Raw genomic sequence first — 21159 nt, 5'->3', positions numbered from 1 at the left:
GTAGCTGCACCCCTGCTGCCACTGTGGGCTGGGAAAAGAGTCCCTGCTGTTCAGAGCTGCTGGGACCCAAAGGGCCCTAGTCACTCCCCTTCACCCTCTTCCTTCACTGTGCTGTGTCTTAAGTGTGCTGAGTTCAAAGGTATTTAGATTTTGCTCTCAGTTCATATTAAACACCGATCCTGGAAGGTATTGAATAGGGCTGACCAATTAAAATATGTTTGGATGAAACTGGTGTTTATACACTTAGAATTGTTCAAGTTCCTCCCCCCGCCCCAACTCAGTCCAAAGTTTTTTAACAGTATCTGGGTGTCTTGGTTGTTATTTCTTCACATCTCACTCCATGTATTTTCATTTTCCATCCACATATGCACAGTTTTCTTCATACTAAAAATGGAGAACAGAAACAAGGATCAAAGGGGATCGGGGGGAACAGCAAGGAAGAAAAGTGCTGAGAAGGGAAAGAAAAACTGACAAACATTTCTCAAACCAGAAGAATTTCTGTTTTCACAAATGAACTTGCAGTTCTCCAAAGAGCTGGCAGGAATAATTCTAATCTGGTTCTTGTACAGCCTGTGCTTCTCACCACAGGACGTTCCTATCTTTAGGGATATATTAATTTTTAAATAGTATGCATTTTCTTATATTTACTAGTTGCTCACTTCCCAATTCCATAAATAAACAGAAATTACAGTATGCCCAAAAGGAGCTGCATCACCACTGTCTAAAGATAGTACCTGCACTGAATATTTTAAAATATTGTATAACTACAGTAAGGATATAACAAAATGTTCAGCTCCTCTAACCCTGCAGGAAGATGTGCTACTATATCTCCACAGCCAATCAGCAGTACTACAAGCCTCAGACCAGGAAACTCTTTAAAGTACAGTATGTGTGAAACTGCAGCAGGGACTTTCTCATTGCTGCTTTTTCTTTTTCTCTATTTTATGCTTATAGGATGGCAAGTCAGATGTGAAGTCACTCATGGCAAAATTTAACACAGGTAACATCACCAGGGAGGATGTTACTGGTAACAGTCGACCCTTCAAAGTCCCGGGACAACCTATCCATACAGGACTACAGACGAAGAAAGCAGTACTTGAGAAATTTGCAAGTCAAGAAAATGCAGCTTTTACTTCAGGACACAGTACCTTTCACAAACCTGTTCATCCTAAGCCCCCTCTGGGGGTCAAGCCTTCAATTGATGATAAAGCAGAGAAGAGTACAAAATCCCCGTATTTGAAACCAGTGGCACAAAGGTTTGGAGTTCAGCTTCAGGCAGCTAACAGAGAAAATGATGGAAAAGCTGGATGCACTAAACCTCCCACAAAAATGAATGACTTGGCAAATGAAGAGCCAAAGCCTCTGTATCCAAAACCTGCAGGGAACAAGTTCCTTACTTCTGCTCCTCAAGAGAAAGAAAAAAGTCCTCTGGGAACAAAATCAAATTCAAATTTTGCACCACAGAATAGTGACGCAAAACCGGCATTTTCCAAAGTAAATGCAGTTAAGGAAAAGTTCACATGTGCAACACAAGAAAATGAGCCCAAGACTCCTCTCTCTAAACCACCTCTTGCACAGAAACCTTCTCTAAACCATGAGGTCTCCCACACTGAAGACACTTCTAATAAAAATGTTTTTCTGCAAAAAGGACTATCAAGCCCTAGACCAAATATGCACTCATTTAAAGCAGCAAAGGAAATGGATGAAAATAGTAACTGTGCTGCAGAAGCTGAAGGCAGTCATTTTTGTCATGTGGCTCTGAAGCCTGTTGGTCAGTGGTCCAGCTCACCTCAAGGCATCCCCGAAAACATGGAGCAAAAGACTGAAGAAAAGGGAACGAGTGCTGCCAAGAACATCTTTCTCAATAAAATTATTCAGGAAGAATCAGGTTCATCTCCTAAGTTTCATAAGACGAACACAGCACTTGCCGCAGGAAGGCCAACAGGTGAATCACAAGAGAAAGGGGATGGGGACAGGAGTTTAGGAACACCCAAGCGAAAACCCTTGACCCCGCTGTTCAAGCTGGGACAGCCCCCACAGAAGCCCAGCAGACCCCCCTGCGTGGACCTGGAAGTTTTCCGGAAGAGCAGCCCAAAAGACTGTGAGTTCTCTCTGTTCTTGCTTTCTTGGGTTATTTTCTCTTTTATGCGTTTAGTACTCAATTAATTTTATGTGGAAACCCTTCTTTGGTTCAGAAATAGCATGAAACCTGTGCGCCAGACAAACTCTTAAAACTTCAGCCTCTGCTTGTACTTCCTCCATACAGGACAGAAATTAAAATTATATTCTCTCTCCCTCAGCGATAAGGATAGGATGAATGCTTTCTGTATTTGGCTTATTCATTTTTCAAGACTACTTAGATGTGTCTATAACTCATGCCAGGGAGTTTAATTATTTTTCTCAACAAACATTTAAGTCCTGACTTCCAATAAATGAGATGTTAATGTTGTGTGTCCTGTTCTGAACAGTAGCTTCCTGGGCAGAGCTTGAAGGTCACCAAAATGATGTACTGCAATCTGTAGTAACCACAGTTTTTTTCTTTTTTGCCTTTCACAATGACTGATCACAGCTTGACCCTATAGGCGGCTGTATTTTAAAGTTTGTTTAGAAAGTTGAACACTACGTAGAATTACAAAATCAATTGTTCCCACATAGAGCTGCGTCAGTTTCATACAAAAGCTGAATCCAGACTCTCCAAGGTGAACTGGATTCACATTTTCTGTTAGGTTTGCATGATTTCAGTAGCGTGACTGTTGGTGGCATCTGAGGCTCCATCTCACCACCAAGCTCTGAACTTCATGAGTCAGAATTCAGGCACGAATGTTAAGGCTGTCACTAAGTTGCTTTAAAATTTGAAATGGTCTTGAGCATGGTAAGAGCTTCTGTAAGAACATTTTAAATATATGGGAGGACTCAAATACCTGTGAAAAAAAAAAAGAAATTGCTGTGACTCCACTCCTGCCAACAGCTCTGCTTCAACAGGTTCTGTTCACTGTGTGAGACAAGTTGCAACAACATAAGCTCTTTCACAGGCACTCAAAATGTTTCATTGAAAATCTCATGTAAAATATAATTTCCTAAAGTTAGACCCAGAAATCCACTCTTACCTCCTCAAAGGAGAGATCAATTTCATGGAGGTTCTGAATATCCTTAATTCTCCTTCAAATCACTTGTATTTCAAACTTTTGGGTTAGGGTTTCCCTCCAAATCTGTTAGGCATTCTTTGATAATTTTAAAAAGCTAAAATCAGCCACTATTACTTCCACTTGGAATCGTTGATGCCATTTACACATTTCTGTTACATATTTGATAGTACCTAAAGGAGGCTTTTTCTTTTTTCTTATAGCATCAGGTGCTAGGAATGATGATTGAAGGACAAAGCCTGATCACATTTTAAAATCAAAGTTTCAGGCTGTATGGTTTCAGAGAAAAGCTGTCCTTGATCCCAGTGCATGAGAAAAACAAAGACAGAAACAAAAAAATACTGCGTTAATTTTTAACGGGTTGTTGTTTGTTTTCTTTTAATGCATTGTCTGCATTGAGCTCAGAAAGCAAAGGATATATTCAATTGTCGCACATATTTTTCAGCTCTAGTTACACCCTGCAACAAATTTTATCAGGTGATACACACAGCTAAGTAAGCCAAGTAACTTAAGATAACATGAGGTGTTTCACTTATGTTAGCCTGCCTTAACTGTCTCTCTCAGATTTAATTTAACAGATCAAGCTTGGACTCTTAAATCTGCAGTGTAGTCAACGAGGAGAGGAGATGCCCGACGGCGTGATTCAGAGCATTAAAATTAGGTGCCTAATGCAACTAATGATAGATGCTCTGAATAACTCCACTCTGTGCATGTACAGTGCATAAGATATGTTCATGTAATTTAATTGATACAAAATATTTCTTCGTGCCTTCTGTATTTAGAATACAGTGTGATTTCAGCCATTTTGAATGCACATGATGTTTGTTTTCCTGAGACAGAACACATTCAAAGGGGATAAGACTGGATGAAAAAGCTCAGAATTTACTTTCTCTAAAGACAAAAAGGCACACCAAAAGCACACTGCGCATGCAACTACATGTCGTTATTCTTAATCCCACTCAAAAATTAGGACCATATTAGTAATTTAAATTGTATTTTCTTGTCAGCTGCTACATTCTGATTTTCCTGTTTTAACCCACAGTTATGGAAATGGTCTCATATGCTGGGCCAGATCCTCAAATGATGTAAATTTGTGTATTTCTTTGAAAGAAATACTCCAGTTTATAGCCGTCTGAGCAGCTGTCTCTTCTCCAGAGAACACTCCTCAGCATGACTGGCTTTACTCAAGTGCTCAGAGCAATCTTAAAATGGAAAGGCAATATTTTCAGCAAATAACACCACCAAATGATTTTATTAAAGAGAAACAATATAGGCTTTGCTAACTGGAACTCTGAGAAGTCCCAACAAAGGCTGGAAACAACCAAACCTAAATTTTTTTACTTTTTTTTGTTTAGTTTATTTTTAAATAATTAATAAAGGAATACTTTTATTTGTCTGTTCATTGTTTATTCCATTTTTTTCTGGTTCCCATGCAGTTTTTGACACAAAGCAATTTTTCATCCTCTTTTTAAAACTGAGGGTTAGAAATATCTATCCTATGCATTTAAAATTAATCCTGTGAACAGGGCTGTAAGGGTAATACCCAAACTTTTGCTAGAAGGAGGATCTCCCATTGTGACTAAACAGCACCAGTGCAACCACCAGACTGGAATAGTCATGCTGGAAACACGAGCTAAGATTGGAGCTGCCTGGTATGGTGGCACAGGTTGTTCTCCAACCGTGCTGCAAAACAGAACTGAAGTGTCAGGCATGGTCTTCTGTACTTCACCATCTTTGGGTCAGCATGAGACTGGAAGGTTTAGAAACCATAGCAATACAGAGGTATTCATAGTGGCCCTGAACTTCAAACCTTCCCATGTAGAGCTGATGTATATATTGATATTCTGTTTGTCATTAATTAATGCAGCTCATTTCTTTATGGCGAAAGCCTCCATAGAAGAGTTCTGATGGACAGGCCAGGTTTTCTAGAGTTTAATTCATTTTCAGCTCGACAAAGTTACTCATTGCTGCTGACTTTCTTGGAACGTTAAACTCGAATGACAAAACCTACCTGCTTTGGAAAGGCAGTTAAACTGAATTGGTTTCCTGTCATTTCTAAAGTCAAAGTCATGTCAGGAAGAAGCCACCCCCACAGCAAAAATTTTTCCTGCACATTACTTTGTCCTGTTAAACAGCAGCTTGCCAGAGTCACTCAATTTGCTTTTGTTATTTGGGTGCTGGGTAAAATGAAGAACAAGCAAATGGAAATGGTTTTACCATCCAACAAGCCTTTCTGAGATCTAGCTGTCTGGGGGTTTGATCTGTACTAGGACAAAAGTTAGGCTTTGTGCTGTCCTTTGAGAAGAGAAAAGCTCCACACATAACTGTTGTTAAACTTGTGTTAGGGTGAGTGTCTGGGGTGCAGAAAATCCTGAATTGTCTAATTTAAACAAGGAGTTAGAACGGTGCTGTCTCAGAAGTATCAATTCAGCCTTTTTACTATGGTTGTTATCCTTTCCTCTAAACCCTGCTTGACTGGGTTTTTTTCATACTCAAGTATTCATTGGGCATGAAACAACCTGAAACATCAGATGCTGAAGGACTTGTCTTACATGCAACAGTCCTACTTACATAAAGGAGACAGATTTAAACCATCCACCATGGTTGTATGAATTCTAAGGGACGATGGTTTGGCCTTGGCCCAGCTTTGGATTAGAAATTTTCACCTGGTCCTGAAAACTTTTTCTTGATAAAACTTCCATAGATACAAGTGTTTTTCTCAGGAAGGTTTCACTACTGATGCAGTACTATTTTCCAGCAAGGGCAAGCTGTAAGAAATTCCTGTCTGTGTCTGTAAATGCATAGTTCTGGTAAATTCCTGTGTTATGCCCCATTAGAGCATTTTTTCCCTGAGAGCATGTCATATTTACCTCTGCTAAGTATCAATGAGACGCACATGCTTTTAGACCCATATAATAATACTAATGATATTGTTTTATAATAAACACCTGAAGTGCACATAGAGCTTTGCTAGAAAACAGAAGAGAAATAAAGTCAGTTATCCATGTAAAGCCATAAGCGTACTGTTTCTTCCGAGAAGAACTGCACCTGCGCTGACCTCATTAGGATTGTGTGTGTATAGATGGCCACCCACGTAAAATCAGTTGAAGGCTCAGGTTCCATAGTGCTCTAAACACATCTGAGTGCCTCCTGAAAAATCAACACTGAGTCTTCGGCTAGGGAGACTATTTTGAACTGCACTGACAAAAGGAAAACAGTACTGAGCCTAGAAGAAAAGAAGACATGTAAGAAAATTCTCACAATTTATAATTTGGTATATGGTTGCATCTGCAGTCGTTGCTGAGGTTCTGCTCTGCAATGGATTGTATGCCTACACAGTGACACTGCTATTTGAGTTAGGTAAGACGACCAGAGAGAAAGGAGGAACTAAAATTTGAGGTGCACTGTTAAAGTTTTCACAACACTATTGAGAAAGAAATTAACAATCAAGCACCACTCCCGAGGACAGTAAATGTCTTAACTGTCTTTGAAAAATCCCTTAGAACTTGTCAGTTATTGCTTTTGCTTGATGGCAAGATGAAACAATAGCTTCCAAAGTTATAAAGAACAGGGGATTTTTTTTTACCACAGGATGTCATGGCTGTTTGCTGCAGAGTATGGACTTAAAAGGTCAATGCAGGTTTTCATTTTTCACCTCAGCGGTAGATTGGACAAAGTTACACAACAGCACAGTAATAAGTTGTAAGGGCATAAAAAGAATTGCAACTAGCAGCATTGCCAAAACTTCATCACCACAGTATTGGGGGAAAAAAGCAGGATTTTTCCCCCTAGTTTTACCACAAAATGCTTATAAGGTAATGTGATATGCTAGATACACTTTGTTTCCACAAGTAGTTGCAAAGCAGGTTTTCAGCAAAATATGTATAAATTTAAAGAATGGGAAAAATTCATCCAGTTCCTACCATTCTTATTGACCTTTAAATTAAAATAATTAACATAATTAGTATTCATATTACTTTCTGGAAGTTGGAAAGGTTTTAGAATACTTGCAGCTTTGGTACAGAAGAGCTGCTTGTGTGCACTGACCTACATACTGCAGCCAAAGGATGAAGGTTCATCCAAAGTGTTTTTTCATGTGAAACAAAATAGGTGCAGGAAATAACAAGATTTCAAAAACTGAAATGAGGAAACATAATTAACCAGAAAGAATTGTTCTGTTGCATCAATTTTACAGTTCATCTGTAGCAGTTTCTTTTCTGTTACCTCCCATAATAAAGTCATAGCTGTCCTGTTTTCCCCTCCTTATAAATTCTCCTTTCTAACCAGTGTTCTTAACACTGCTTCACAAAGGCTCCTTTCATACATCATGTAATCCCAAAGACATTGTGTTAAACCCATTCAGCACTGACCCTACTGGAGGGTTGACACCGCTTTCTAATACAACACATCGTGTGTCTCATTCAGCCCTTTGCAGAAGTTTAGACCTGTTGAGAAAGTATGTTAGAAATTTACTTTGATTCAAGACAGAAGTGGCCTCCAAACAATCCAAACTGCGTGTCAACTTGTATTTGGAATTGCTAGTGGTCGTCATTAGGTTTACACAACAGAATTAACAGGTGTATTCATGTGGTTTATCTTCATTGTCCTAAATTCTGCATTTCAGACTCTGAAAACTTTACTCGGGAATGATCATAGATAACTCAATGGGATTCAGTATAGTCAACTGCAGGAATGACTCTAGAATTCCTAAGCAGACTATGACAAGTGTATACATGAGAAAAATATATTTCAGTGCCTCCAGATAATGGTATAAACAACCAATCCCTTACTGTTAATTTTACTAGAATCAGATCATCTGGAAGGGAAGAAGCATGCCACATAAGGCCTAGCAAACAAAAAAGGAGCTATTCGGGGAAAGATCTACAAATGTGCCTGTTGCAGACCCTATGACAATTCGCAACTGAGAACTGTCCTCTAGTGGTTTATTGATGGATACATTTTATTCCTTTTTAACTAAAACTCTACATGAAGTTATTTGAAAGATATTGCAGAGTATTGTAAGGCAATAATCAAGGGTCGACTAGTTTAAACACTAATTTGCCATGTTTTTTGTGTGCTTTTTATTTCTTAATGCTCAATAACAACAAGCTGTATCCAGAACAATCTACTGCTAGATGTTCGTTTCACTCAAGACTTACTCTATCTGTAACTTGGATTAGATTTATCTGTTTCCTTAGGCAGATAATAACTTGTCTCATTCATATTTCTGTCAGAATGGTTGCATTCATTTTTCAATTGCAGGGATGTTTTTCAGTACTGTAAGCCATACTAAGCAATTTAATTTGCAGTTTTGTCCACATATTTTAGTAGAACTACATGATAACTCCTTGACCAATTAAATGTAATGCTTCAAAAACTTCAGTGTGGGAGGGTTTCCTCCGCAGCATTAATATCTTTTGCTGTGGGGGCTCTTAATAAAATCTGAAAAATTTTCTCTCTAACTGAAGCAGATTGAACGTATGTGCCCACTCTTTGCTTACTAAAAGATTTATTCTTACATGCATATGCAATAATTGTGGTGCATGTAATTATAGTTGAGGAATGACAAAGTGAGCAATAAGACTGACGGAAATTTAATTCAACTGATCTTTTGGAACTCACAAGTTGTATTATTGAAAGATGGCCAAAGGAATAACATTCAAATTAGAAAGGAATTCTAATCTTTTCCCTTGAAACTGACCTTATATGAACCCCTTATGCGAACAAGACAACTCCTTTTGGGTCAGACCTACACAGGTGATGTCATTGCACGTGTACCAAACTATGTCCATCTTGTGGGACTTCAGCTGCTGTGGTCTGATACTCATGATAAATACACAACTTGAATTTATTTCAGCTGAGCATTGTTCTTCAGTTCTAGGAACTTCAAAATTTGATTCTTCTGTTTCTTAGAGATATAAAATATTTCAGTATAATACCACTGAAAGAATAATTTTTGGCTTCTCTCGCTTTCAGAGAATGGGAAATGTCCTTAGAGGAAAGGGGAGAGAGGAATGTCCTTAGAGGAAAGCTGCAGAGCTTTTATATTTGTTTCCACTAAAAGCTACATACATCTACTTACCCAGATTTTGCAGTTGCTTTCAAGCAGATCCAGCAGAGTTAAGTTCTTCGCAGATACATCTGATCATAATTTCAACTTGGCTTCCTTAGTTTTCAGGTAAATGTAGGGGGCACCAGGAATAACAGACATAAGCTTCACTAAATCTAGTAAAAGACTGGGTAAGAAGCTTTGAAGGTCTTCAAATTCCCACAGACAGTCTCACTTCAGTATATTTTTTTATACTGCTTAAAATTTCACATTTTAAGTGTGGTGAGGCACTGGCACAGGTTGCTGAGGGAACCTGTGGATGCCCCTGGAAGAGTTCAAGACCAGGTTGATGGAGCCTTGGGCAGCCTGATCTAGCAGGAGGTGTCCATGCCCATGGCAGTGGGGTTGAAACTGGATGCCCTTTAAGGTGCCTTCCAACCCAAACTGTTCTATGATTCTTTGATTCTATGCTTCTTTGATTCTATGATTCTATGAATAGCTATAAAATATAATGTGATAACAATACCGTGCTGTTCAATATCTTTATCAATTATATCAACAGCAAGATTGAGTGCACCTCAGCAAATTTGTGGATGAAGCGAAACTGAGTGGTGTAGTTGCCACACTGGAAGGACGGGATGTTGTCCAGAGGGACCTGGACAGATTTGAGAAGTGGAGATGTGAGAACCTCCTGAGGTTCAACAAGGCCAAGTGTAGGGTCCTGCACCTGGGTCGGGGCAATCCCTGTTTTAAGTACAAGATGGGGGATTATGTGCTTGAGAGCAGCCCTGCAGAGAAGGACTTGGGGGTGCTGGTCGATAAGAAGCTCAACATGAGCCAGCAACGCGTGCTCACAGCCCAGAAGGCCAACTGTGTCCTGGGCTGCACCAAAAGCAGCGTGGCCAGCAGGGCGAGGGAGGGGATTCTACCCTTCTATTCCTCTCTTAGGAGACCTCATCTGGAACATTGTGTCCAGTTCTGGAATCCTCAAAGTGAGAAGGTGATGGAGCTGTTGGATGGGTCCAGAGGAGACTACAAAGATGGTCAGAGGGCTGGAGCACATCCCATAGGAGCACAGGCTGAGAGAGTTGGGCTTGTTCAGCCTGGAGAAGAGAAAGTCTCAGAGGAGATCTTATAGTGACCTTCCAGTACCTGAAGAGGCTACAGGAAAGCTGGAGATGGACAATTCACAAAGGCTTGTGGTGATAGGACGAGGGCGAATGGGTATAAACTGAAAGGGGCAGATTTAGACTGGACATTAGGAAGAACTTCTTCACTATGAGAGCGGTGAGACACTGGCCCAGGTTGCCCAGGGAAGCTGTGGCTGCCCCATCCCTGAAGGTGTTCCAGGCCAGGTTGGATGGGCCTTGGGCAGCCTGAGCCAGTGGGAGGTGTCCCTGCCCACCGCAGGGGGGTTGGAACTAGGTGATTTTTAAGTCCCTTCCAACCCAAACTATTCTATGAATACCCCTGAGGTGGTCTGTGCATGTGCTATGGAAACAAGATATCTCAACTGAAATCAATGAGAAGTGCTGTTAAAAAAAAAAGGACAAATTCTCTATCTGCTTTGGTGATATTTTTTAATGATCTATGAGCAATCAGCAAAATAGTCTTCAAATGGATAAAGACCTTCAACAAGTCTCAATTTTCCCCTTTTCCCTTCCTCCAAAATTCCCCCTTTCAGGGAGGAATTTTGTACAAAGCTGAGTGAGCAGGTTTACTACTGAACTGGAAATAGAATCAGGAGAGATGAGAAGAATAAAAGAAAATTAAGAAAATATTGTACCGGGGCTCTTGTTCAAGTGGGGTCTGGAATCCAGAAGTACAATAATAAAAAATATTCTGTGGTCTTCATTTTCAAGGTCTGAGCAGTATCTCAAATAATCTTTGTGTCTCTGTTTTTGCAGTGCATCTGGTAACAGCATAATCAAAACCATTGAGCTTCATAATATTTTAAGTTCACCTGTTTGCTTTGAGCACCTCCAAAACAGCATAATACTGAAACCATGGTTTGTATCTGAACAAATATGCAGCTTAGGGAAACCGAGCTGAGAGCAGCTCTCTCTGCAAGTTCTGAATAAAGTAGGAAGTGGGTGATCAGCTGTTGCAGATGTTGTTGCACATTCTTAGCAAACCCTCTGTAACACTCAGAGAGCTTCCTAGATCTTGTGTGTAGAAATAGTGAAGTCTTTTACAGTAAAACTGAAAGCTCAAGAGCGTTTTTTTTTTTTTTAATAAAAGGATGCTTCTTTCAAAATGGAAAACTTTTGACTGTGTAGCTGCTTGAAAAATCAGTAGGTCCTTTTTTACAAAAACTAAAGAAATTCAGTAAGAAATTTAAAATTCTAGGCATTTTTTCCTGCAGAATGTTTGGAGTATCCTTGCAATAGCTGATCATTTTCAGGTCTTCTTTGCATTAATAAAAGCAGAAGCTCACTGCATCAGGGAGTGAGAAAGGTCTTGCCAGAAGCCATACTCTAGGCCAAAGAAAGAAGGTGATAGTCTGCTATTTAGGGCATGAAGTGAGGAAAGTTTTTCCCCTGTATCTGCAAGAGACTGCTTTGTTATGAAAAAGATTTTCTCACAGGTGTATTGCTAGGTATTTAAAGTGAAGTAGGTGCAATTAGAGTGAATTTGAAATGTAAGGTAGTGTGATATGCATTGCAGTTCAGTTCCAGTTTTGTTTTGTAGTCAGTCTTGGACTAGAAATTTCTGGGTTGCAGCAATGGGTGTCTTAGATGGTACAGCCTGATGCCTTAAACATAACTGAGTTAAGTCTGCAGATAAGTCTGGGCTGTGTTGAGACTCAAGGCCAGGCTAATGCACCTGCAGGAGAGCGTGTTGCTGATAAGATGCAATACAGCTCCTCTGAGCTAACTGGAGTTTTTTAAACCGTATCGACTTTGAGAGCAGGTATACGTTTTGTTGCAATCCAGCCATGGTGTGAGAAAAACATGAAAGCTGAAGCCAGACCACCCTCTGCCTGGTTGGGATAGTTTCCTACTTCCAGAAGGATTATCAAAATTATTGTTTGTCATTGTTGCCAGCCAAAAGCTCTGTGCCGTTCTACATTCTATTGCAGTACATCTTGAATTGATCGCGAAGTTTGTGTATTCAGTCAGTGGATGTAGAACTGCCGGTGTGAGTGCTAAAAATGTGTTTGTTGGGTTTTTTTCCCTTTTGACTTCTTCTGTTTTGCTCAGGTTGATAATTAGATAATGCTCTTCATCTACGTGCTAATCCCTCATGCAGTCATGAGGGATAACCTGGTATTTACAGAGGGGATAAATAGAGACATGTCATTTCGGCTTTGTCAGTTCTGAAGCCCGTATCACCCTTACACAAGACATATCTGTTTTGTGATTTTGAAAAGGACTGGGGAGAACTGGCCCTGGCAAAATTACTGGTTCCCCTCAGATTCCAATCCCATGACTGCTTATTGCATGTGTCCCTCCAATAAGGACTCCAGGCACTGCTGGGATTTCCCTTCAGTTTATCACATATTTCTGGTATTAGCATTTAAAGACAAAGTACATCAGCATTTCAGGATAACACTGAAGATTTCAGCAAGTTGAGAATGAATATCTTGTTGTCATCCTGCCCTGAAAAAAAAAAATGTTTTTGACTACATAGAGTACTTGGGTTGCAGTTATCTGGACTTATTTGGGGGTTTTGACTCGTTTCTCTTTGAGTTCACATAGGAGGGGCGTGGAAATTATAGAGGACTATAATACACAGGTTGGTTTCTCCTGAGATTGTTGAACACAGGATATCTGGACATAAAGGATTGATGGGTTCTTTCTCTAGAGAATACGTTAGCTACCCAAGAAGTATCAGTGTTTCTCTTTCACAAGCCAGGAATAGCAAAGGTCAAAAATCACAAATTTTACATCAAGACAGCCTCAGTGTTCTGATATTCCTGATAAATAAATATTCTTCAAGAATGTAGGTGACCTTTTGGTTGCTGCAAGTGTGGAAGTTGTTTGACAAGATTCCCCAAGAACACAAGAGAAAAGTTTGTCATGTTCTGTGCACAGTTCTGCAGTAAGTGTTGAAGCTCTGGGTACTATCAGAAGTTAGATACCACAAGCAGAAGTGCATTAGGATATTTTGTACTTTCTATGGACAGTTATCTTAGCCACTATGCAGCTGCACAGGTTTTGAGGAATTAATTCCTTTTCACCTGTTCTTTCATTTTTTTGTGAAGACCTTCAGTTTCTGCATCTGTTTCTTCAGTAGGACGCAGCATGTAAAGAAGTTGAGAGTTCCAAGAAGAGAGAAGAGCCTATTTGGAAATTGAGGTGTTAGTCATCAGAACAACTACAGGGTGATGATCCAGAACACTGTTTCCTGTGATGAGAGTGCTTTGGGTGCATGTGAAGCCAGAATATAGTTTCAATTTGATTTCTTGTTCTGAGTGTCCAGAGCTGGCTTCAGATTCACTACCAGCACAAAGCCTTTCCAAGTCCTCAGAGTAGCAAGTGTCTCAGACATACAAAAAGATTAACTGGAGCTAAAACTACATAGTCCATTAAAACAGCAAACAAAATGCGCTGAATTGTTATGATAGCTTTGAGTCTGCTGGCCTGATTATAACAGCTTTTTCACACCTAATGTCACCTTCCTACCTAACTCATCTCATTATTTCCAGTATTGGAATTAATGCTGTTTACACCCTCATCACTCTCAGTCAGTGTAAGTGTAGGTAATCATAACTCTAAAGGCATGGAAGTGTTAGTTCTAATAGCTTGAAAATAAGAAAAGCAGTGTTTCCATTAATACAAGGATCATCTTGTTATTGTCAGATTCTGACAATGTGCATAAATTAAAAGGGACAGGTTGTTCAGCCTTCTTGCCTAAAATCTAACTGTCCTTTCCTGGTTCAGTTTCCAATAACCTGGATTTAGCTCTCAAGACATATCAGATGAAAGAAGTATTATGCACAGAGACTTGGGCAGAATTTTTACCTTAGTGCTATAAACTAACCACAATGAAATAAAACTGTATGATAACATAATGCATTTATGCATGTTGTGTGTATACACAACACTGTATGAGGACAACATAAATATAACCACAGAAAAAATGGTACAAGGATTCCCTGTTAGAACACAAAAAATTGAGAGCATAAGTAGCACCAATTAAGATGGCTGTCATAAAAAAAAAATCTTTCTGGCTTCTTTATTGGTTTGAACCCACTTAAAAGAATTCAACACACTTAGATTGTCAATGCTGTTTATCAGGGATTTTAGCACAACAAGAGATAATAGCTGATAAAGTCTGTGGATGAACAAAGACCGTGAAGAGTTATATGTGAACACACAACCCTCAGAGACTCAGGTGTAACAAGAGCACAATCTTGTGTAATCTTAGCTCATTTAAACAAAATAGTAATTGGACCTGAAGCCTGATGAACTTAGAAAACAATAAAATTCAGATTGTAACAGTGAACTTTGGTGAGTGAACTTAACCAAACAAATTTTCTAGTGGTACATTATATCTCTCATCTTCAAACAACAAGAGAATCTTTCTGGAGGGAAAGTTTTAGCTAAAAGTATTCAGTAGACCTCTAACTGTTGGACTCAATACAGTGACAAGTATTTTAAATGCAATATCTAAAAAAACATAGGTCAACAAACAGAAGATGTCATCATTGAATCAAAGAGATGTGAAGTAGCTTAGTCCTTCCCTATGAGCACTGTAAGAACAACTGTACTAGAACTTATTTGTGCCATAAACTCAATCTGCCTCTTTATTGTGGACTTCAAGCCATGGAAATTCCAGTTTCACTATTAGAAAGTGTCTCCTAACAAATGTTGCCAAACTTTAAACATGTTAACTTCTTGCCTCCTCCACCATGGAAATGAAGAAAACAAATATGTACATATACATACATGTATACACACACATACACATACACTTACACATACACACACACATACATGTCCCCCTTACTTCTTTGGCACACACTTAGGTATTAATTTTGTTCTCCCTCAGTCATATTGTATTTCCCTGAACAACCACTGTATACTCAATATCTCCAGGAATTCATGTTTTCTAGACCTTTAATCATTCTTACCCTTCTCCTTCAGGCTCTCTCCAGCTGGCACACATTTATCTTGTTGTAGCCTCCTAAGTATTAAGTAAAAGGATTATTTCATGTAACTTTTGGGCTATATTTTTTGAATAAAATTATAAACAGACATGCGAATAAAAAGTTATGTGATATCATATAACTTTATTCTTGGCATATCTTAAATTTTAAGGATAGAAAATAATTCACCAGTGTAATCATAGAATCAGAGAATCACAAGAAAGAAAGAAAAAGCAAACAGAATCAGCAGCGTTGGGACCTTTTGTGCTTTGCTATTTAAGTAATGGAGGGACTTAACACATTTCAAATGTACTGTTGTTGACAATGTGTGCTGACAAGTTGCTCCAAGCCAAGCCAAATTTATCCAGAAATTTTTCAGTTCTTTGTTAGTAAGAAGAAAAACTGCCAAGGTTTGGTAATTTTGCTTTGATTTCTGTGTGACACATGAGACATCCTTCTATCAGGTTTCAATTCCCCTTGTCCAGTGTGTACCAAGGACAGAATTTCAGACTCCCAAGCAGCTAAAGAGTTTCAGAGCTCTTTCAGTCCTTTTTGCAACTTTCAGTCTTTATATTAAGCATTACTAAATATTTGTCATCACACTGTATTTAAGACATTTTTTTCCAATGTGGTGAAAGTTTCTTTATTTTTGACACGATTTTAAACTCCCCTATACAGTTGTGAAGTTAAAGAACATCTCCAGAATACTAGCGCACTCTTTTCAATTGTAATTGGTTTTAACGGAACTGCAAATTTGCTTTTTCTTTCTGTTCTCCTCTTCCTGAGTTTTTGTTGGACTTTCCTCAATACAGCTGGGGACAATTCTTTCTGAGTAGCTTTAAATCCACTCATGATAAGTGAAAAAAAAATAATCTAGGTTTAGCATCATGGCATCCAAACAGTGATTTCATTTGTTTGTGTTAAATAACCTCTCTCAGCATGAACTCTTAAAGCAACGGTTACTATGTTCTGGTTGTGGCTTGTACAGAGAGCGTGAGTTCGGTCCAGCACACATGCACACCAGCTCACTCACCTCATCACAGCTTCTGTGCCTCGTGCACTGCATCTGTTTCTAAGGCTGCACCTGTTTGTTGGAAGTATAGCTTCTGTGCAGCTTCTCAAACTGCCACTTTTCTCACAGAAGCTTGTTAGAAAACTAAGTCCAGCCTTTCACAATTTATGTGACAAATGCGTTTGAATAAGTACAGAGACCTGTATACATCTTAATACTAAAATCTCTTTACATCTCTCATCCCTTCCCCTTGAAACTCTGTCTCTGTAGCAAGACTGAATCAATGCTCATGTGAATTTTGCAGCTGGTCTTTTCAAACCAATTGTAGGATTAAATGATAACTTAGTTGTAAAGCAGAAGGGCTTATATGCTAAATGAATTAATGTTTCTGTGTCTTGTTCTTGTCTTGGCAAAGTGTACTTCTACAGGCAGTACACTCTTCTAGACAGAGCCTCTACTCTGATAAGGCACCAAATAGATGTAAGAAGCAGGTTCAACAAATACATTTTCTCTAGGGTGTGTGCAGTACTAACATTTTATCCTAATATTTCATGTAAACAGTGAGATGCCTTCTTCAGCTACTTGCTTTGTAAATTAAGTGTAGTGTGCTTTTTTTTTTCAGGCCCTAAAAGTGAAGGTTTGAAGCAGATAGCACCTTCCTCAGCAGCACAGTCCCCACCTGTACCTCCACCACACTCTGCTATGCAGCTGCCACCTCCTCCACCAGCCTCTCACCCATCCCTGCAGTTCCCAGCAGCGCCCAGTCTGCCTCCCAGAAACATCAAGCCCAGCTCTGAAACAATGTAAGTGAACATAAACCCTAAAGCCTTCCGTTTCCCACCTTTTCCTGCTTATTGTTTTTCTCATACAGCAGCAGCTTAAGGCTGCAGGTGTCCCAGGTTTCTGGGGAGTGAGGTCTCACAACACTTTTGGTGTCCTACTCTATCCCCGGCCCGTTTAGAATTAGTTTTTATTACCTTGAACCCTCCACCTATTATTCGGTTGTTTTCATAAAATGTCTTATCTATAACAACACTTTTTTTCTGCCCTGCTGGTAAGGAGATGGGGAGAGGCAACAGACATCCTGCCGAGATTCTTAATCTGGAAGGGTTCACAGACTTCAAATATTGGTGTAAAATCAGTTGTATGAATAACTGAGGCTTTCTCCTGATTTATTTTTTTTTTTTCTGTGGGAAGGAGACCAGGAGGTCTATCATTTCATAGAGTCATAGAATCATAGAATCACCATGTTGGAAAGGACCCACCGGATCATTTGATACCCCAGGAAACAGCTTTGCAAACCAGAGGTACTGAGCTCAGTGCTGGCTGTGAAGCTACAAGTCTGACGAGGAGCAGCTGAGAGAGCTGGGGTTGTTTAGCCTGGAGAAGAGGAGGCTGAGGGGAGACCTTATTGCTCTCTCCAACTGCCTGAAAGGAGGTTGTGGAGAGGAGGGAGCTGGGCTCTGCTCCCAAGTGACAGGGGACAGGACAAGAGGGAATGGCCTCAAGCTCCACCAGGGAAGGGTCAGGCTGGATATCAGGAAAAAATTCTTCACAGAAAGGATGATTGGGCCCTGGCAGAGGCTGCCCAGGGAGGGGGGGATTCACCACCCCTGGAGGTGTTTAAGGAACGGGTGGATGAAGTGCTGAGGGACATGGTTTAGGGAGTGTTAGGGATGGTTGGACTCAATGATCCAGTGGGTTCCTTCCAGCCTGGTGATTCTATGATTCTACAATTCTATGATTCTACACCAGCAGCAGCCTCATGACCCACTGTGATAACACGAAGAAACCTCTGTCACACACGGGGCCCCTTTCTTCACCACTCTCCAAAGAGCTGTGTATGAAAGGGAAGCTCCCAGTGACAGTTCACCTCGATCTACAGTCAAAACTGTCCAGAAACAAGCTGAGCTCGAGTCCCGAGCTGCCCTCTGGCCAGCTGGCACTGCAAACAGCAGCGGTGGGCAGGCAGGCGGAGCACAAATCCCGTGCTTTGGCAGGGATGGAGCGACAGCACCACCGGCACTGATGCTACTGCATCGCAGGAAGGCTCTGGTACTGCCCCATCTAGTGGCATCCTCGATACCCTCCTTGCCAGACGTGCGGTGGAGCCCAGTGTGTCCTCTTTGCCTTCACGGACCCGCGAACTTTAGCTCCAGACTGTCCTTCTGCTCTCCCTTTCCTGCATGCCCTTTGGACTCTCCCCTCTGCTGCAAATGTGTACCAAGACACGTTATCTTTCACCCTCTCTCAGTGCTTTCTCCATCAAGTCTCCACTTTCTACCTTCAAGTCCTTTCTGTGATTACATCTTTTTGATGATGACTGCCAGCCCTAGTTTTCTTGCAACTATTATATGGTGTTATAAAGTTAAAAGTTGCTGGTGATATTACTAGTTACATTCTCAATTTCTTGCCTCTCTTGGTTTGACAGTTTTTTTAAGTCACAGAATCGTAGAATCACAGAATCACTACGTTGGAAAAGACCTCCAGGATCATCGAGTCCAACCATTCCTATCAACCACTAAACCACGTCCCTGAGCACCTCATCCACCCATCTTTTAAATACCTGCAGGGATGGTGACTCCTCCCCTCCCTGGGCAGCCTCTGCCAGGGCCCAATCACCCTTTCCGTGAATAATTTTTTCCTGATGTCCAGCCTGAATGTCCCCTGGCGGAGCTTGAGGCCATTCCCCCTTGTCCTATCCTCTGTCACTTGGGAAGAGAGCCCAGCTCCCTCCTCTCCACAACCTCCTTTCAGGCAGTTGTAGAGAGCAATAAGGTCTCCCCTCAGCCTCCTCTTCTCCAGGCTAAACAACCCCAGCTCTCTCAGCCGCTCCTCGTCAGACTTGTTCTCCAGCCCCTCACCAGCTTCGTTGCTCTTCTCTGGACACACTCCAGAGCCTCAACATCCTTCTTGTGGTGAGGGGCACAGAACTGAGCACAGTACTCAAGGTGTGGCCTCACCAGTGCCGAGTACAGGGACAGAATCCCCTCCCTGGACCTGCTGGTCACACCGTTTCTGATCCAAGCCAAGATGCCATTGGCCTTCTTGGCCCCCTGGGCACACTGCTGGCTCACATTCAGTCACTGTCGACCAACACCCCCAAGTCCTTCTCCTCCGTGCAGCTTTCCAGCCACTCTTCCCCTAGGCTGTAGTGCTGCAAAATCTGACATCAGGACCCTTTACCTGGCCTAACCTTACACTGCTGTTTTTCTTGTCCCTTGTTTAGATATTAAGTTCTATGAGTCAAAGAACAACTCTTAGAGCTATATTTCATGTTGTGCAGAAGTCTGGCTTTCTGCTCGTGCATTGTGTAAGAAGCCTACACCTGCAAAGATCGTTAAAAAGCCCAGTAGGGTCTTTCCATTTAGTCAGCCCAACTGCCTATTACATTTTTCATTACACACTGTTCTCCACGGTATCTGAGTGCCTTTGGACTCTTTTCTCCTTTTATACCTTGGATGAAGGTGGCCCCATGTGAAAAATCAAGGCACAGTCAGGAAGAACAGTTTAGGGCATCACATGGGTACTTAAGTAGCATAAAGCACTCAACAGACTGTCCAGACACTGTATGAAATAGCTGAAAAAAGCACTAGAACTATGGTGAATGAAAATGCGATAATAAAAACATCTTCATAGGTTTCATATGTCCACTTTTTTGTCTTTACAGAAGTCCAGAAGAAAATTATGATGATGTTGAATTTGTTTCACGGGGTAAGATGCATACATTTTAATTAATGGCAGCTGTATGAAGTTTTAAGCATATTGTATTTCTAAGCTAAGCAAAAGCATATTTTATGCACGCATGGCTAGTGTAGCTAATTATGCTGGTTCTGCAGTTTCATGGGTGAACACATTGTCTCCTAACACTACGTGTTCTGTAATTAATATTACAGACTCTCAAGAACTGTCATAAATATCTGCCCTCCCTCCCCCTTTTTTTGGTTAGAAATATGCTGGGACTATAAATAACCAGATTTTCAAATCTGAACCAAAATGAATGCTGCTCTTTCAGAATGAAGCTGTGTGCTCAGGTGAAGCAGGCATTGTTTTATACTTCATGAAAAAAAATTGTTGACTGTGCTTTTAAAGTTGCTTTGTGGTCTGCCTTCAATAAGAGGCAGCGAGTCGCTATGTTGTACCAGGAGCAGCCAAAGAAGCAGATTGTGACACAAAGAATTTCAATCTGCCTCCTGATCTCTCCTCGAGAGTTCTTGGTCCGTGCCAGGCACAGGATGCATCGTTTAGTGTGCTAGCCATCCCTGCTGTACAGCAGTGCAAGTCGCAGAGCTGAAACTCAGCCCAAGCTCTTTTCTTACCCAACTACCTGCAGACTCAGGAGGATGCAGAAGAATCACAGTTTCTCCTCCTGCTTCCCAAGGTAGAAGCTGGCTTTGTAAAAGAGCCTTTGGCCTTTTTATTCAATTGCTGGGCTGGTGCAAAGAAGTTCTTTGAGATCTGCTTGAATTAGTTAGGTTTCCAATAATTACTTTCTTCTATACATAGGCATTTTGGTAAATAAAAAATAGGTAGGTTCACCATTGACACTAAAAAAAGTGTTTAAAATAAGTTAAACACATCTAAAAATAAATAGTGAAATATGCTGGTTTGTAGGTAATACTATTTAATAGTGTAATACAGAAGCAAGCTAGAAAAACTCTGATTTTTGCATACATACCCTCATTAGAAGCTGGGAGTCTGAATATGTTTCTAGTTAATATCATTAATATTATCAGTTTGAAAGTAGTGCTAGAATGAATTGTTTTCTGCACAGTAAAAATAAATAACCTGGTTTTATTTTTTTTGTCATATAGGCCATGGAAACACAGACGGCGTAAGTGTTATCCTCCATGATAAACTT

The 21159-nt window shown here is 40.5% G+C and overlaps 1 protein-coding gene across 1 annotated transcript in view; it reads left to right on the top strand.

The window, feature by feature from the left end:
- FYB1 (FYN binding protein 1) overlaps window positions 1-21159 on the top strand; it is a 66389-nt gene that overhangs the window by 24715 nt on the left and 20515 nt on the right. Inside the window, exons 4-7 of the mRNA XM_054054989.1 lie at window positions 955-2101; window positions 16921-17101; window positions 19969-20012; window positions 21113-21132. Of these exons, the coding sequence (XP_053910964.1) occupies window positions 955-2101; window positions 16921-17101; window positions 19969-20012; window positions 21113-21132 (1392 nt within the window). The remainder of the gene's footprint in view (window positions 1-954; window positions 2102-16920; window positions 17102-19968; window positions 20013-21112; window positions 21133-21159) is intronic.

Source organism: Cuculus canorus, chromosome Z (assembly GCF_017976375.1).
Source record: "Cuculus canorus isolate bCucCan1 chromosome Z, bCucCan1.pri, whole genome shotgun sequence".
Taxonomy (NCBI): domain Eukaryota; kingdom Metazoa; phylum Chordata; class Aves; order Cuculiformes; family Cuculidae; genus Cuculus; species Cuculus canorus.
Note: the sequence above shows the minus strand (reverse complement) of the source record. Positions and strands in the feature narration are given on the sequence as shown.